Source organism: Archocentrus centrarchus, unplaced genomic scaffold (assembly GCF_007364275.1).
Source record: "Archocentrus centrarchus isolate MPI-CPG fArcCen1 unplaced genomic scaffold, fArcCen1 scaffold_26_ctg1, whole genome shotgun sequence".
In the NCBI taxonomy this organism is placed as follows: Eukaryota; Metazoa; Chordata; class Actinopteri; order Cichliformes; family Cichlidae; genus Archocentrus; species Archocentrus centrarchus.
The window spans coordinates 6,213,467-6,228,674 of NW_022060256.1; the positions used below are offsets into that span (position 1 = coordinate 6,213,467).

General features: G+C 43.2%; 1 protein-coding gene across 2 annotated transcripts in view; it reads right to left on the minus strand.

Annotated features, from left to right (window-relative positions):
- Positions 1–9,323, minus strand: part of LOC115775986 (disabled homolog 2-interacting protein-like) — a 31,538-nt gene extending 22,215 nt beyond the window's left edge. Inside the window, exons 1-3 of one of the 2 annotated variants that reach the window (XM_030723545.1) lie at positions 9,263–9,323; positions 8,402–8,520; positions 6,070–6,172 (exon numbers count right to left, since the gene is read on the minus strand). In XM_030723545.1, coding sequence (XP_030579405.1) covers positions 6,070–6,172; positions 8,402–8,520; positions 9,263–9,323 — 283 coding nt within the window. Of the gene's footprint in view, positions 1–3,237; positions 3,491–6,069; positions 6,173–8,401; positions 8,521–9,262 lie in introns of those variants that run through there. The other variant, XM_030723546.1, reaches the window with a different exon arrangement.
- Positions 9,324–15,208: the final 5,885 nt, after the last annotated feature.

Consider the following 15,208-nt stretch of genomic DNA (forward strand, 5'->3'; position numbering starts at 1 on the left):
GCAGTTCTGCAGTGGCAGGGTTGCCATAGTGACTGTCATATTATATATATATATATATATATAAACACACACACACACACACATACACACAAACACGGAGCTAAGAAAAAAAAAGAAAAGCATTTTTTAATCAGTGTATAACATCAACTCAGTTAAACTTCGGGGTTATTGATCTCATCAGGTAAGTATCAGAGGGAGTTGTTAATCAGTTTCAGATGCTTTGATGTTAATAAAATTAACAACAGGTGCACTAGAGGGGCAACAATGAGACAACCCCCAAAACAGGAATGGTTTTACATGTGGAGGACACTCACATTTTCCCTCCTCATTGTTTCTGACTTTTTTCACTAGTTTTGCATTTGGCTAGGGTCAATGTCACTACTGGTAGCATGAGGACACACCAGGAAGTCCAACTCCTCCAGAATGGCACATCAATATGTGCCATTACCAGAAGGTTTGCTGTGTCTCCCAGCACAGTCTCGAGGCCCTGGAGGGGATTCCGGGACACAGGCAGTTACTCTAGGAGAGCTGGACAGGGCCGTAGGAGGTCCTTAACCCATCAGCAGGACCAGGATCTGCTCCTTTGTGCAAGAGGAACAGGATGAGCTACAAAATGACCTCCAGCAGCCACTAGTGTGAATGTCTCTGACCAAACAATCAGAAATTGTCTTCATGAGGGTGGCCTGAGAGCCCAGTGTGCTGTGCTCACTGCCCGACATTGTGGAGCCCGACTGGCATTTGCCACAGAAGACCAGAAGTGGCCGGTCCACCACTGGTACCCCGTGTTTTTTACAGATGAGAGGAGGTTCACCCTGAGCACATGTGACAGACATAAAAGGGTCTGAAGAAGCCGTGGAGAACGTTATGGTGCCTGTAACACTGTTCAACATGGCTGGTTTGGTGGTGGGGCAGTGATGGTCTGGGGAGGTATATCCCTACGCCGGTCCAGTGGGTCCTGAGTTCCTCCTGGTGTACGACAATGCCCGGCCTCATGTGGCGAGAGTATGCAGGCAGTTCCTGGAGGATGAAGGAATTGATACCACAGATTGGCCTCCACGCTCGTCTGATCTAATTGCTGAAGGTGCTTTGAATCTAGTTAGACTTCATGCATTTTTAAACTTTAGGATTTTAATTTTTAGCTCATAAAATAATTTTATTTTGTTGTTTTGCATTTTTTTCAATTAATTTTTTTCAATTTTTAATTTAATTACATACGTTAATTTGGTTTGTTTTTAACATTTTAATGAAATAATTTAATTTAGTTTAATCATTTAATATTTATTTAATTCGTTTCTGCTCATGTCGACTGAACCTTTATGAGTTTATTATAAAATCTAAATGACTGAAACAAATATTTCTTGTGTGGTGATGTATTTTTTTGAAGGCTGCACGTTCTGTGCAGTTTGAGATCTGACCAAGCCATATTTTTCATTCATATCAAAATAAACATTAAATTAATGTAAATCTGTTGAAATATTTGGATCTGAGCTAGTTTATTTCAGCAGGATATGAAATCATCCAGGAATATTTCCTTCTGTTGTCTTCTTGATCAAGTTTATTGATTGATCAAGAAGACAACAGAAGGAAATATTCCTGGTCAAGTTTATTGATTGATCAAGTTTGATGGTCTGAATTGACCATCTCAAATGATCCAGTGGAAAATTTTTATTGAATCTGTTTTTCAGATTAAACGCCTGCATGTTTGTAGTTCAATCCCCTCTGACCTACTTTAAAATTACCTTCAGATGAAGTTTGATTGTGTGATCAGGACTCCTGCACCACTTTAAGAGTCTGCCGGTGGTTTTAACACTAAACAAGAACTGCCCTGCAAACATGGCTGAAACCCTGATGTCCGAACTGTATGGCAGTGAAAACTGAACGCAGATGGGCGGATGTTGATATTTCCACACAGAATAAAAAGTTCAGTCATTCCATTTCCTACAAAGTGAGAAATACAGAACAGATTACTGCAATACAACAAACCAAAACAACAGTGTGCACAGACAGAGCTGTGAACACACGGCCGCATGAACAGACCGGTGCTACCGGGATCTGCTTTTTAGATCCATCATCACTTTTAAGCCGATCATCTAAATCTGTCTCATTTGTCGTGCAGTGAACTGAGAGCCATCGGCTCCCGTCCCTGAGGTCGGGGATAAAGTGAATCCGCTCAGTGGGATAAGAAACAGACCTCATGAAAATGTTTTATTTTGTTTAATTCTAATCAATAAAGAGAATGTAGACAACAAATCTTGAACTTTCTCTTGGTGGAAAGGCTAACAAATCACGTTCAGGTGACACTGAAGCACCACCTCGAACCGACGACCCTGAACATCTGTGACATGGCACAACTTCCACTTTCAAACATTCATAAAAACACAAAAATGCATCAAAATGTTTGCTGTGTCTACGTCAACTGCTGATCAGTTTCCTGATTGCTGCTAGAGATGATTTAGCTGATTTTATTTGACATAGGACGGTAAAGTGAGTATTTAGACTGACACTCTGACAGGAACCACTGTTTGCTAATGGCTGAAATAATTATTTCCATTTAAAGCTTAAAGAAACAAACAAAAAACAGCTTCCATAAATGCCGCATGGAGGACAAGCCGGTCAATTAAAGAGAGCATTTCATGAATTAATAATAAAATATGCAATAAAATATGTACATGCATTATTGTATTATTTTTAATGTCTTCTATTTAGTTACACATAATTTATTATTTGCTCACTTATTGGGCACAAAGAGGAATTACAAATAAATATTTTAGGATTTAGTATTAATTAATTAATAATACACCAAATGTAAAAGAAATTCACAAACAGTTAAACACAAAAAAAAAAAAAAAAATTCGATTTCATAATTCACAGATTTTAAAACTTTTTAAAGTGCAATTTAAAACAAGGAAGAAGAAAATGATTTAAAAAACAAATTAGAAGTACAACTACATTTAAAATGGTGACTCCACGTCTCCTTTTCAATCCCATTTCTTCGTTGAAATTCATTTTCTTGTTTAGCATCTGCATTTAGCTTTTCTGGTCCGTGCTGCGCGGCATGATGTAAGGAGCTCTGTGATAGGCTGGAAAGCCCAGCTAGGGCTGGATTTTTCTTTGCTGCTCTCAGTAAGGAGACCATTTTCACGTGTTTGTGCTGCTCGGTCATTTAACTCACATGAAGAACATGGAGGGACACTGCAGTGGAGACCTGACCCTCCGAGTGTGCACCTGTGGACTCACCTGACCACCTGTTGAAGTCTGCGTGCTAGCATGGCTAACGCTAGAATCGCTGCATGTAGCTGCACTCTTTCAGGCGCAGGTATCAGGATGCCTGTGAAAATGTCCCAGCAACACTAGCTAGCTATGCTGTTTAGTTAGCTAATGAAGCTGAAGCCACTCCAACTCCGAGATAAACACTGAGGCACCAATCAGCGAGCTCCTTACATCACGCTGTACCGCTTCTTCTCCGAGGACCAAAAGAGTCACCGAAAGGCTAAAAGTAGAAGCTAATCCCACAGCTAATCCTATAGCTAATCCAGTAGCTAACAGGAAAAGGAAGTGGAATTAAAAAGGGGTAGAATCACTATAGACCCTTTTACAGCCTACGTCATCAAAGGATGCGAGCGCATTTTGGCAACGGAAGTGAACTGCTACTCCATTCAAATCAATAAGAACAAGGAGACTGTGCAGCCTTTAAACGTGATTTTAAAGCGATATCAGCATCAAAATGTCTGCTGTAGCACGTTTGGCTGTCAGAATTTCTACTCTACCAAAAGTGGACTGAAGTTGTACCGAATCCCACAGGATCACGGCTGTTTGAGAGAAAACAGAGGCGTCTGTCGTTACAAGCCATCAAATGTATTGATAAAAATTGGACTGAGGATACGATCAGAAATGCTCAGCGCCCATTTTATATCAGGTAAAGTTATTTATCTATCGCTGTTTATACTGGGATGTCAGGTATCTAAAGTAAACAGCATTAGCTGGTAGGCTATCTGGCTTTTAAACTGTAGTGTGGCTGGCTATTTACAGGTGAGGCATAGCTGGACTCAGAGAGTCCTGATTTTTAAATTAATATTTAATTGCACTATAGATTAAAATATGCAGTGCCAGTGAAAGTTTGAGCAGACTCACATATGAATGGTTGAGTGTGTCTCAGTGTAACTGGAAGAGTATATATTTTTTCATTGTAAATCAATAATATCTGCAGTCGGAAAACTCTTAGCAAGCTAGAAAGGCAATTTGATGAAGTATTCACGCAGCCATGCAGGTACAGTTCACTGTGAGGACGTAGCTCTCTGACTTGTTTACAATGACACGAGCCTCATACACAGCGCTCCTGTTTCCTTGTCTTTGACTTGGAAGAACTTCTGCCTTCAAGACACAAAACTCCGTTGGTTGCCGGTTGTCAAAATTCATTTTTACAGGTAGTTTTGACGATCTTTCGTTGATAATCCCTTCTCATAGATTGAAACGCTATTGAACTCAGCCATATTTTCATTTCCAAAATGCGCGCATCGCTACCTACGTCATCATTGTTTACAAACAGTAAAAGGGTCTATTTTAAACGTCAGGAAAATTCTGTTTTGTTTTCTGTTTTTTTATTTGAATTTGAAAACAGTTTTGAAATGTGGTTTTTATAGAGTTTTCTGTAAAACCTTTTAATGGACTCATCATTTATTTAGAAATATTTATTTATAAATGACGTTATTAATGTATGTTTTATTGCATTTTTTGCTTAATTAATTATTAATTCATGAAAAGCTTTATTTCGATGAGTGCGGCTCTCCTGGTCCTCTACATGGATCATTCATCTGAGCTGAAATAAAATGACTAGTCTTTCTCTCAGTTAAGCTGATTTTACCCATGAGACACTGCACTATGCTGATTGGCCGGCTGGGGGTGACTTTACCAAAAAGACACCAGCACTCTGCTGACTGGTCGGCTTGGGGTTTAGGACAGGGTGTCGTCACCGACGGCGCCCGTTTCCGTTGATCCCGCCAGTAGATGTCTGCAGCAGAGTCAAAGCCCAGCAGAAGCTTCGTGTGGAGAAGAAGCCGCCGGTTGTGGCGGGTGGAGGCAATGCTCTCAGGACGAGCTGCTCGTTTGCCATAAAACAGCTTGTGGTGCTGTGACATCCCTGATACTCACAGAGAGGTGTTTTACTACAACAGAAACAACGGAAAACATCCAAACAGTGCACTACATCTGTTGGAGGAACGTGTTTGCTCCATAGAGCCCTTTTCAATCTGGACGAGTTTGACAGCGCCCCCTATGGAACAGGGAGTCCACAGATTGGGAGATCAGTGGTAGATTAGAAGTTCTCTGATTCTACAATGAAGGATATAATGTAACAGTAGAATATGAACACATTATTCTGGTAGATTAATGTGTTCATATTAATCTACCAGCAGATCATAGCTGTAACTACACCCTAAAATAAACCTAAGAAGACCTAAAAATTCATGGGACTGTTTAAAACTATGTTTTTAAACTCTATGTAAATCTGAGGCATCTCAATGACCTGCAGCAGCGCCAATATCTCAGACTTTCAACTGTCTCTGTGACCTTTGACCTGTGGCAGGTGAAATTCACCTACAGTCTTTTCACTCGCTGAGCTCTTGGTGACTTGAGGGGCCAGATGCTACATTGCCATGGTAACTGCTCTCAGATCTCAGATTATGAGATTAATAATGTGACATGATGTCATGAAGCAGACGCTCTAATCCCGCCGCACTCACACAACAAACACACAAGCACTTGCTGCTTCTTCTTTTTCTTACCGCTGCCAGAGTCAAACTCCACGTCCATCATATGTCCACCTGTCTGTGTCTCTGTCCGCCTGTCTGTGTCTCTGTCCGCCTGTCTGTGTCTCTGTCTGCCTGTCTGTGTCTCTGTCCACCTGTCTGTGTCTCTGTCCGCCTGTCTGTGTCTCTGTCTGCCTGTCTGTGTCTCTGTCCACCTGTCTGTGTCTCTGTCCGCCTGTCTGTGTCTCTGTCTATCTCACTACTCCTGTCTGTTTGTCTGTCTTTCTTCTTCTGCAGCTGCTTGAACCCATCTCGTCTTCCTTACCTTTGTGGGTGGAGCGAGGAGGTGCTGAGGTCACATGGAGTGTGTATCTAAGCAACCACACAGTGCAAGTCTCCGCCCTCTCTGTGAGGAGCAGAGGATGAACCTGAAGGAAGAGGAGGAGAAGAAAACGGAGAAAGATAAAAACAAGACACATCACCTGGAGGATGTGATGATAGACATTCTTAATGTTTTCCTTCTGAAACCAAGAAACGTGAGAATACGAGGCCAATAAGCTGAACTCTGACCATAAAAGATTAACAAGTGGTGGGGACACAAGAAGCCCTGCCGCTGGCAGACGTTTTAGCTGATTTGAACGTCGTTCATCTCACAAATGTGTCACTTTGCAACCACTGAATCACAGAGATAAAACACAGGTCCTGTCCAGGCCTAGAATTTTCCAAGGTTTAAAATGATGTAGTAAAATAACTTTATTCATTTTATGTAATGTTTTGTAAAAGCTTTATATCTTATAATGAGAAAATACATGATATGTGGGGTGGGCGATAATTGATAGAGTGTCAAAAGTTGCGTCATATTTTCACTTATCCGGATCACATCAGATCAAATGTTACAATACTGATATGCATCTTACTGCAACAAGTGAGGCTGACGGCTCTTCTGAGATACGGCCAAAAACGGGCATTGAATGGAGTTTCCATGTGAAATTCAAGTAGCCCGCAAATCCAGAATCTGGATTGGATCCAGATGGCGTTCAGTTTGGCACAAGCTTTTGGTGCTCCACAACCGAATATCAGATGAACCTGGTTTTGAGGGAGACGTGAATATGCCTTTGGTGGCTTTATGGCAGCATCTGCCTCGTCCATGACTACACAACACACTAACTACACCCTCCAAACACACTCAAATCTCTCAGATTTCAAAACTCGCTGTCTGTCTTTCACCAACATCACTCCCACAACTTTCACCTGTTGCTGAACAACCATATAATCTTTGGATTGGTTGATGTGGTGCATTTTTCCACCAATAGAAAAGGGGATGTTGTGATTTGTTTGCTTGCAAGCACTCCCTACTAGTGAAGATCTCATTTTTTCCATTTCTTCCTGCACCTAGCGCGCATCACATGTGAGGACTAAATTCAAGAAGAAGCAGGGCGTAAATTATTGATCTGGTTTTACTTGGTCTATCAACACAATTTAAAACTGGTTCATAGTTTAAAGTCCGCACTTTTGACACAATTTGAAACAGAGACTCAGCAAAGCTGCGTCCTGCTGCTACTGTCATTTGGCGATGCCGATGTGCCATCGCCCAGAGGACCAAAGAAAGGGATTGTTTTTTTTCAAATTTTTCTAGATTTTTTTTTTTTTTTTTTTGTCTTGACCCAATTATGGCAAAAATGTAATCGGGTGATCTCAGGGCCACTGGCCATCTGTTGTGCAAATTCAATATGATTCAAACAGGCAAAAAAACAAAACCCAAACTCACAAATGTAGTAGCAGGAGTCTCTGATAAAGAGCAGAGTGGATTTACAGCTGGAAGAACACTTTTCAGAATATAAAATGAAGGCTAAATATTAAAAAAAGACACTAACAACTGGCAAGACGGCAGGTTTGATGAGTAACAGATTTACAGTTCACCAAAAATCCAGAAATCCAGCCAGTGTTGTTGTTTGCAGTTTGTGAGTTTTCACATGTATAACAAACACAAACTGTGAGGCATGCGGGCAGAAGCTGCACGAAAACTGAAAATAGCTGCAAAAGTCAGAAATGTCATTTAAATGCCTGAGACTATAAAGGTGTCTTTGGAGAAGAACTCATCGCTTCATTCATCCAGAGTCGGACGTGAAGCGTCAGCTCCATCTGTCCTAAATAAAGCGCAGATGCAGACGTCTGACAGCGTGATGGAAAGAGGTGGGTTCATCGAAAAGAACCAGTCTGCAGGCGTGTCCTCATCATCGCTGCTCATGACCGAAGCTTTTCAAGAGATCACAGATCCGTGGGGTAACAGCAGGTCTGAAGATAAGCTCTCCCTCTATGCTGATCATGTGATCCTGTGCACTAATCACTTCCTGCTGTGCTCAGTTTGAGGATCTCTCAGGATGATGGATGCGTGGTTCAGCGCTTGGCATTCAATAAATAGTAAATATTAAAGCCCGGCTTCGTTTGTGTCTTTGAACCATTATTGGGCTGCACAGCTGAGGTCCATTTAGTCTGCAATGTTCCACACCTGGACACACCTGGACTCTGAAGCTATACCTGACTGTGGTTTTACCTCTAACATGAAACCCATTTTTCACCTGAAAGCAGCTGTTTATCATCGACTCACAGGGAGTGTGTGTGTGTGTGTGTGTGTGTGTGTGTGTATTTGTATATACCTCCAGGTCATCCAGCATCAATAAGCGTGAATCTGACAGGATGCAGAACATTTTACTCCAGATGTCAGGCTCTGCCCTCCGGCCACAGGACAGCCAATGGATGGAGGCGCTCTTCAGCTCTGTGACATCATCACAGCAGCATTATGACACGTCATGATTTGACACATTAGACACTTCCTGGACTAAAAGTCTAAGGAAGTGTTTAAAAGTGGACTAAGGGGAACTGTGTGATTTGCTCAGAGTTCAAAACATTACTGTTAAAACATGTAAATGAAGAGGCATTACCTCGTAAACAAGGAGGCGTTACCTCGTTAACAAGGAGGCGTTACCTCGTTAACAAGGAGGTGTTACCTCGTTAACGAGGAGGCGTTACCTCGTTAACAAGGAGGCGTTACCTCGTTAACAATTACTTCATGTGTGTATTTAAAGCCTCGGTTCTCTGTCGAGTTCTCTGTCGAGTCGTATTGTGTTATCCGTTTGTGAGCTCAGCATCGTCACATTTTTTGATACCTTGTGGATTTCCCACCTCGCCTGCAGTTTATATTTTTTCTTTGCTGCCTTTGGAATTAATTTGCTTCACCTCAGTAAAGCTTAGTTAGCTTTTTTTGGAGCTTAAAGTCTGACGTCATCTTTACTCATGACCTTTAGGCTTCAGTTTTACATTTGAAACCTTTTAAAGGTCAAAATTACTAATTTCTTACAGCGAACGCGCTCACCTGCACTTCCTCCTATGATGTCACAGCAGGTAAGATGTTTTATGCTCACACAGACCTCTGACCTCACAGACAGACAGATGCTTGGGTGAAGTGCATGTGGCACTAATTGTCTGAAACAGCCAAATCTCTTCCTGTTTCTACTCACCAATCACATTCATCCAGCCCAGGTGCTGACACTTGGACAGGTGTTTCACCAGCTGTTCCATGGCAACAAGATCCTCTGAGGCAGGGAGACAAACACACCTTAGACACACAGGTAAGAACTTCCACATTTGTCTTTCAGAAATGGTCACAATAAAGTTTGTACAATCTGAATTCAAATGTAATTGATTTTACACCATCAGTTCAAATGTGACTTTATGCATATAAGCAGTAACTTCCTGTCCAGCTGTGACTCCTCGCCTTCTGCAGGTGTGCGTGAAGGCTTCCTGACACTTCTTAACCCTTTATGAGCCAAACCGGAGGAAACGGCGTCGTCTGTAAACAGTTTGGAAGCTGATGAATCGAACAGCGCCGGTTTAAGTTTGTATTTTCAGACTCAGCTTCAGTCTGATGCTCTGTTCTTCTCTTTGCTTTCAGGGTTTTCTTTATTATTTAATTTTTTACAGGAAATCTAAGCATGACTTTATTGTTTGGTCTTTTTGTTGGTGAAACAATTTCCTGTTTCCTGCAGCTTCGTGTTTAATTTTTAGTATAATTTTTTACATTATGATTAATGAGAGGAATGAATGACAGTAATCTGAGCCTCTGTCTGTTTCTTTCATTTGTTCATTATCACTATGAATATGTTTTTCTGTTTCTGGACAGAAAATTAAATCATTATTATTTACAGCCCGGCTCACTGTGAATTTCCACTGTGTACTGAAAGCAGAAAAGGACAGCGTACGTATTTTAATTTCTTCCATCATTAAAATTGGATCGCGTGACTGAAGGGTTCATTTAAGGTGAACCATATTTTGGTTTTACAGCCTTCATACAGACAGGCAGTTACTGAGGTTAGGTTAATTGGTCACTCTAAATTGCCCATAGGTGTGAACGGTTGTCTGTCTCTCTGTGTTGGCCCTGCAACAGGCTGGAGACTTGTACAGGGTGTACCCTGCCTCTCACCCTATGACAGCTGGGATAGGCTCCAGCCCCCCCGCGACCCTGAACAGGATAAGCAGAAGAGGATGGATGGATGGATGGATAGGAGGCAGAGCCTTCAGCTTTCAGGCCCCTCTTCTGTGGAACCAGCTCCCAGCTTGGATTCAGGAGACAGACACCCTCTCTATTTTTAAGATTAGGCTTAAAACTTTCCTTTATGATCAAGTTTAAAGTTAGATCATGTGACCCTGAACCCTCACTAAGCTATGCTGCTATAGGCCTAGGCTACTGGGGGGTTCCCATGATGCACTGAGTGTTTGTTTTGAGTCGCCTCTTTTCACACTGTTTATACTCCACTCTGTATTTAATCATTAGTCATTATTAATCTCTGTCTCTCTTCCACAGCATGTCTTCTGTCCTGTCTCTCTCCCCTCACCCCCAACAGGTCGCAGCAGATGGCTGCCCCTCCCTGAGCCTGGTTCTGCTGGAGGTTTCCTGTTAAAAGGTTTTTCCTTCCCACTGTCGCCAAATGCTGCTCATAGGGGGTCGTTTCCTCCCCCTCCTTGTTTAGGATTTCTGTAATCAAGTAAAATTCCCTAAATCCATCATTGATCCTAGCTGAGCCAAAGTAAACATGAATCCATGGTAATCCTAAAGGCTGCAACACAACATCAGACATCACTGATGCAACTGAATTACACACACCCTGAAACACTGATCAGGTCATCCATGCTAGTGTGGATTTAAGGAGTTCACAGTATTCCCTCGTCTGCCATCACTCACATATGAACTTCAGTGACATCCCCTTCTTAATCCACAGGCTTTAATATGATGCCGGCCCACCCTTTGCACCTATAACAGCTTCAACTCTTCTGGGAAGGCTTTCCACAAGGTTTAGGAGTGTTTTAGGAATTTCTGACCATTCTTCCTGAAGCACATTTGTGAGGTCGGACGCTGATGTTGGAGAGAAGGTCTGGCTCACAGTATCCGCTCTAATTCATCCCAAAGGTGTTCTATCAGGCTGAGGTCAGGACTCTGTGCAGGTCAGTCAAGTTCTTCCACACCAAACTGGCTCATCCATGTCTTTATGGAGCTGCTTTGTGCACTGGTGTGCAGTCATGTTGGAACAGGAAACCCAAACTGTTCCCACAAAGTAGGGAGGATCAAATTGTCCAAAATATCTTGGTACGCAGAAGCATTAATGCTATGTTTCCACCACCAAGGTGCTGGTGCTCATGTCAGTTTCAATGAACCCCCGAAACCGGCGCATTCCACCGCGCTCTGTGAACTGCTCCTTTACGTATGAGTGTGGGCGGATCCTCATCTGGACACGGAAGCCGAAGGGCACAAACGTGGGAGAACACGCTCCCCTTTCTTGTAATGCGAACATATTTTACGGTCCAGACAAAACTACAGCAGCATCTGTGTGCAGCACAGAGGGAAACACAGACAGAAAATACGAGCAAGACGACAAGTACGCACTTTGTGTCCTTTTATCTGTGATATGAACTGATACAAAGCAGCAAGTTCAGCCTTAGGGCCCAATCTAATTCACAGCCGTGAAAATCGCTTCGCTTTTCTCATGTAATACACACCATGCAGAGAAATAGTGGTAGAAAACTTTACGTTGAGATGGCAGATTCACGCCCTTCTGCCGCTTGCATCATGTGTTCTTGGTTCAAGTCCTGCTAGCTTGTGGGGCCCGAGTTGAACCTGTTTTTCAGCCGAGCACCGAGTGAGTTTGCGGTGGAAAACCCGCTGAACGGTTCAAATACTGGCACCGGCATCCGGTTGGTGGAAAAAAGGGCGTGAGAGTTCCTTTCACTGGAACTAAGGGGCCGAGCCCAACTCCTGAAAACCAACCCCACAGAATAACCCCCCCTCCACCAAACTTTACACTCGGCACAATGCAGTCAGACAGGTACCGTTCCCCTGGCAACCACAAAACCCAGACTCCTCCATCAGGTTGGCAGATGGAGAAGTGTGATTCATCCCTCCAGAGAACACGTCTCCACTGCTCTAGAGTCCATTGGTGGCGTGCTTTACACCACTGCATCCAACGCTTCGCATTGAGCTTAGTGATGTAAGGCTTGGATGCAGCTGCTCAGCCATGGAAACCCATCCATGAAGCTCTCTACACACTGTTACTGAGCTGATCTGAAGGCCACATGAAGTTTGGAGGCCTGTAGCCACTTACTATGCCGAAAGTTGGTGACCTCTGAGCACTATGACCCCACTCTGATTTTATGTGGCCTACCACTTCGTGACTGAGCTGCTGTCATTTCCAGTCACTTCCACTTTGTTATAATCCCACTAACAGCTGACTGGAATATTTAGCAACAAGGAACTTTCACGACTGGATTTATTGTACAGTTGCAATCCTATCAGTTTGCTCCTGAGAGCGACCCATTCTTTCACTGATGTTTGTAGAAGCAGTCTGCATGCTTGCTTGGTTTATACACCTGTGGCCACGGAAGTGACTGAAACACCTGAATTCAGTGATTTGGATGGTGAGTGAATACTTTTGGCCGTATAGTGTATCTCCTTTCATAGGGGACACTCCAGTGTCTCCTCTGCTAAAGGAGGTAATAAAAAAAAAAACACTGAAGCTCTTTTTCTTATTTAAATGATTCAAGCTGCAGAGACTTGAGGAAGTTAGGAGAGTTCCTCAGTAATTCTGACTTAGACCCCACCCCAGGTCTCCATCACAGACTGTTGCGTTAAATCAGGTCCCCCTAAAAACATGTTTAATTTCTGGTTCTCATTTCAGAAAGAATGGGAGACAGTTTCCCACTTTCAGGACTAAAACCTGATAGATAGGTGTAAACAGAGAGAGAGGGAGACAGGTAAATACAGAGACAGAAAGTGAGACAGGTAAACAGAGAGACAAAGAGAGAGACAGGTGTAAACACAGAGAGAGACAAGCCAACAGGAAAACACAAGCAGGCAGGTGTAAACCTGGAGAACAGGAACACAAAGACAGAAACAGTGTGCACAGGTGAACAAGTAAGCTTACAGACAGATACAGAAGCTGCAGGATGTCTCCTGTCACATTGTCACGTTACCTGTCTGAATACCTGTCTCTGTGTCTGTGCTGGGACCCTCGGGATGGCAACACCCGAATGCTCGTCTGTTTCTTTGCCTTTTAACACCTTAACTGGATTATGAGATTATCACCTGAACTACTCTCACTGACACACACGCCTGTACTCCTGTCTTTGTGAGGACTCTGAGCAACAAGGGGTTTCTCAGGACCCAATAAACCTGGACCCCGTGAACCTGGACCCAGAACCAGGTGTCGACTGAATATAACACTCACACTGGTTCTCACAAACCCAGGTTTTCATGTCTCGCTGTCTCTCTCTCTCTCTCACACACACACACACACACACACACACACACACACACACACACACACACACACACACACACCGGAGGTCAAAGCCAAACTTTTTTTTTTTTTTTTTAATCCAGAGAAAGCTGGCAGCTGATTGGTCAGCTGAAAAGGAAACCAGCATACAAACAGTCACATGAGCAAAACAAGCATTTAACAGGCCAATAAGAACAGAGAGCATGTCTTAAAGTGACAGAGTGCCATTTTAACGTCTCAGAGACTGTTAGCACTGTTAGCATCCCTCATTCACAATAATAGACTGCGTTAGCTTCAGGCTAAGAGAAACACTGATCAATGGCTGTGATTGAGCACCATGTGGCGAAATTTGGTGTTTGCATAGACACCAAGTGAGACTTCACAGGTGAGATCATGTGACAGTGAGAACAATGCACAGGTGAGGGAGGAGCAGGTAAACGTGACTAAGTGCTTCTGTTCAGGTAAACAAGGTGCACAACTCAGGGGAGTGGGGGCAAGTGATGCAGGACGCTGTTTGACAGCTAGGGGGCACTACATGGGGAACTCTGAGTGTTTCACAAATCAGAACAAAAGAAAGACTCCACCTGCTGTCAGTGTGATGCCATTACAACCAGAAAACAATGAAAACACAGAACTTTGATCGGTGTGACAGGGTGCAAAGATGCTGGAGATGGAGGTGGGAGGAGTCAGACATGACCTCTGTGTGAGAGTGTGTGTGTGTGTGTGTCAGTTTGTGTCTTTGGCTGTATTTAACACTTTTTAAACTAAAAACCGTTTTTTCCAGGATCACATTCTGCTTTGATTCCTGATTCCTCCAAACTCACCTGCCAGCTGGGCATGTACAGCCCAGGTGGGATAACGGGGACACGGAGGGCATGGATGGGATGACCCATGGGAAAACCCATGACCCATGGGATAGTGGGGAGCCCACCTATCCCATGGGTCATGGGTTTTTGAGAGCACCTTTAAAAAAAAAAAAAAGTCACTCCAGACTAATGGGCTCGACACACGGGGAGCGACAAACGACAGCGACGAATGGGTCGCATCGCCACTGGGGTGAAACCGAACACACGGGACGCGATAGCGACGGCAGCTTTGCGAATCGCGCTCTTACGTCACTCGTCTCCAAGAAATGTGATTGGTTATGAAACTGGAGGGATTTAGACATTTTCAAAGCAGTCCGTGTCAGACACGGCAATAAAGATGAGTCTGAAGATTTTATTGGAACTGACAGAAATCTTGCTGTTAAGGCTCCGCTACAAAAGAAAAAGACAACCTCGGTTTCATCCTATATTAGCACAAAAGTCCTCTCTATCCGTCTGTTTAACGTTAGTCTTGCACCAACACGTTCCCATACGGCTGCCTTTTATGTGTAACTCGATAATCACTGCGTGAAGTGTCATATAATATAGGAAAGTCAAACACAGCTAAAACGATGCTTTCCTTCGTGCTGAAAGTGGTTGCAGACTGCAGTGTGTAGCATACTCTCCGCTCATTGGTCAGTCAATGAAACTCTTGCTGATTGGTTTAGTGCCACGCGACAGCGACAAAAGTAGAACATTTTCAAACTTTCTTGTGTCGCGTCGCCTGGTCGCGTGTGCACGTCTACGTGTACGAGCTCGAAATTTCACATGCACG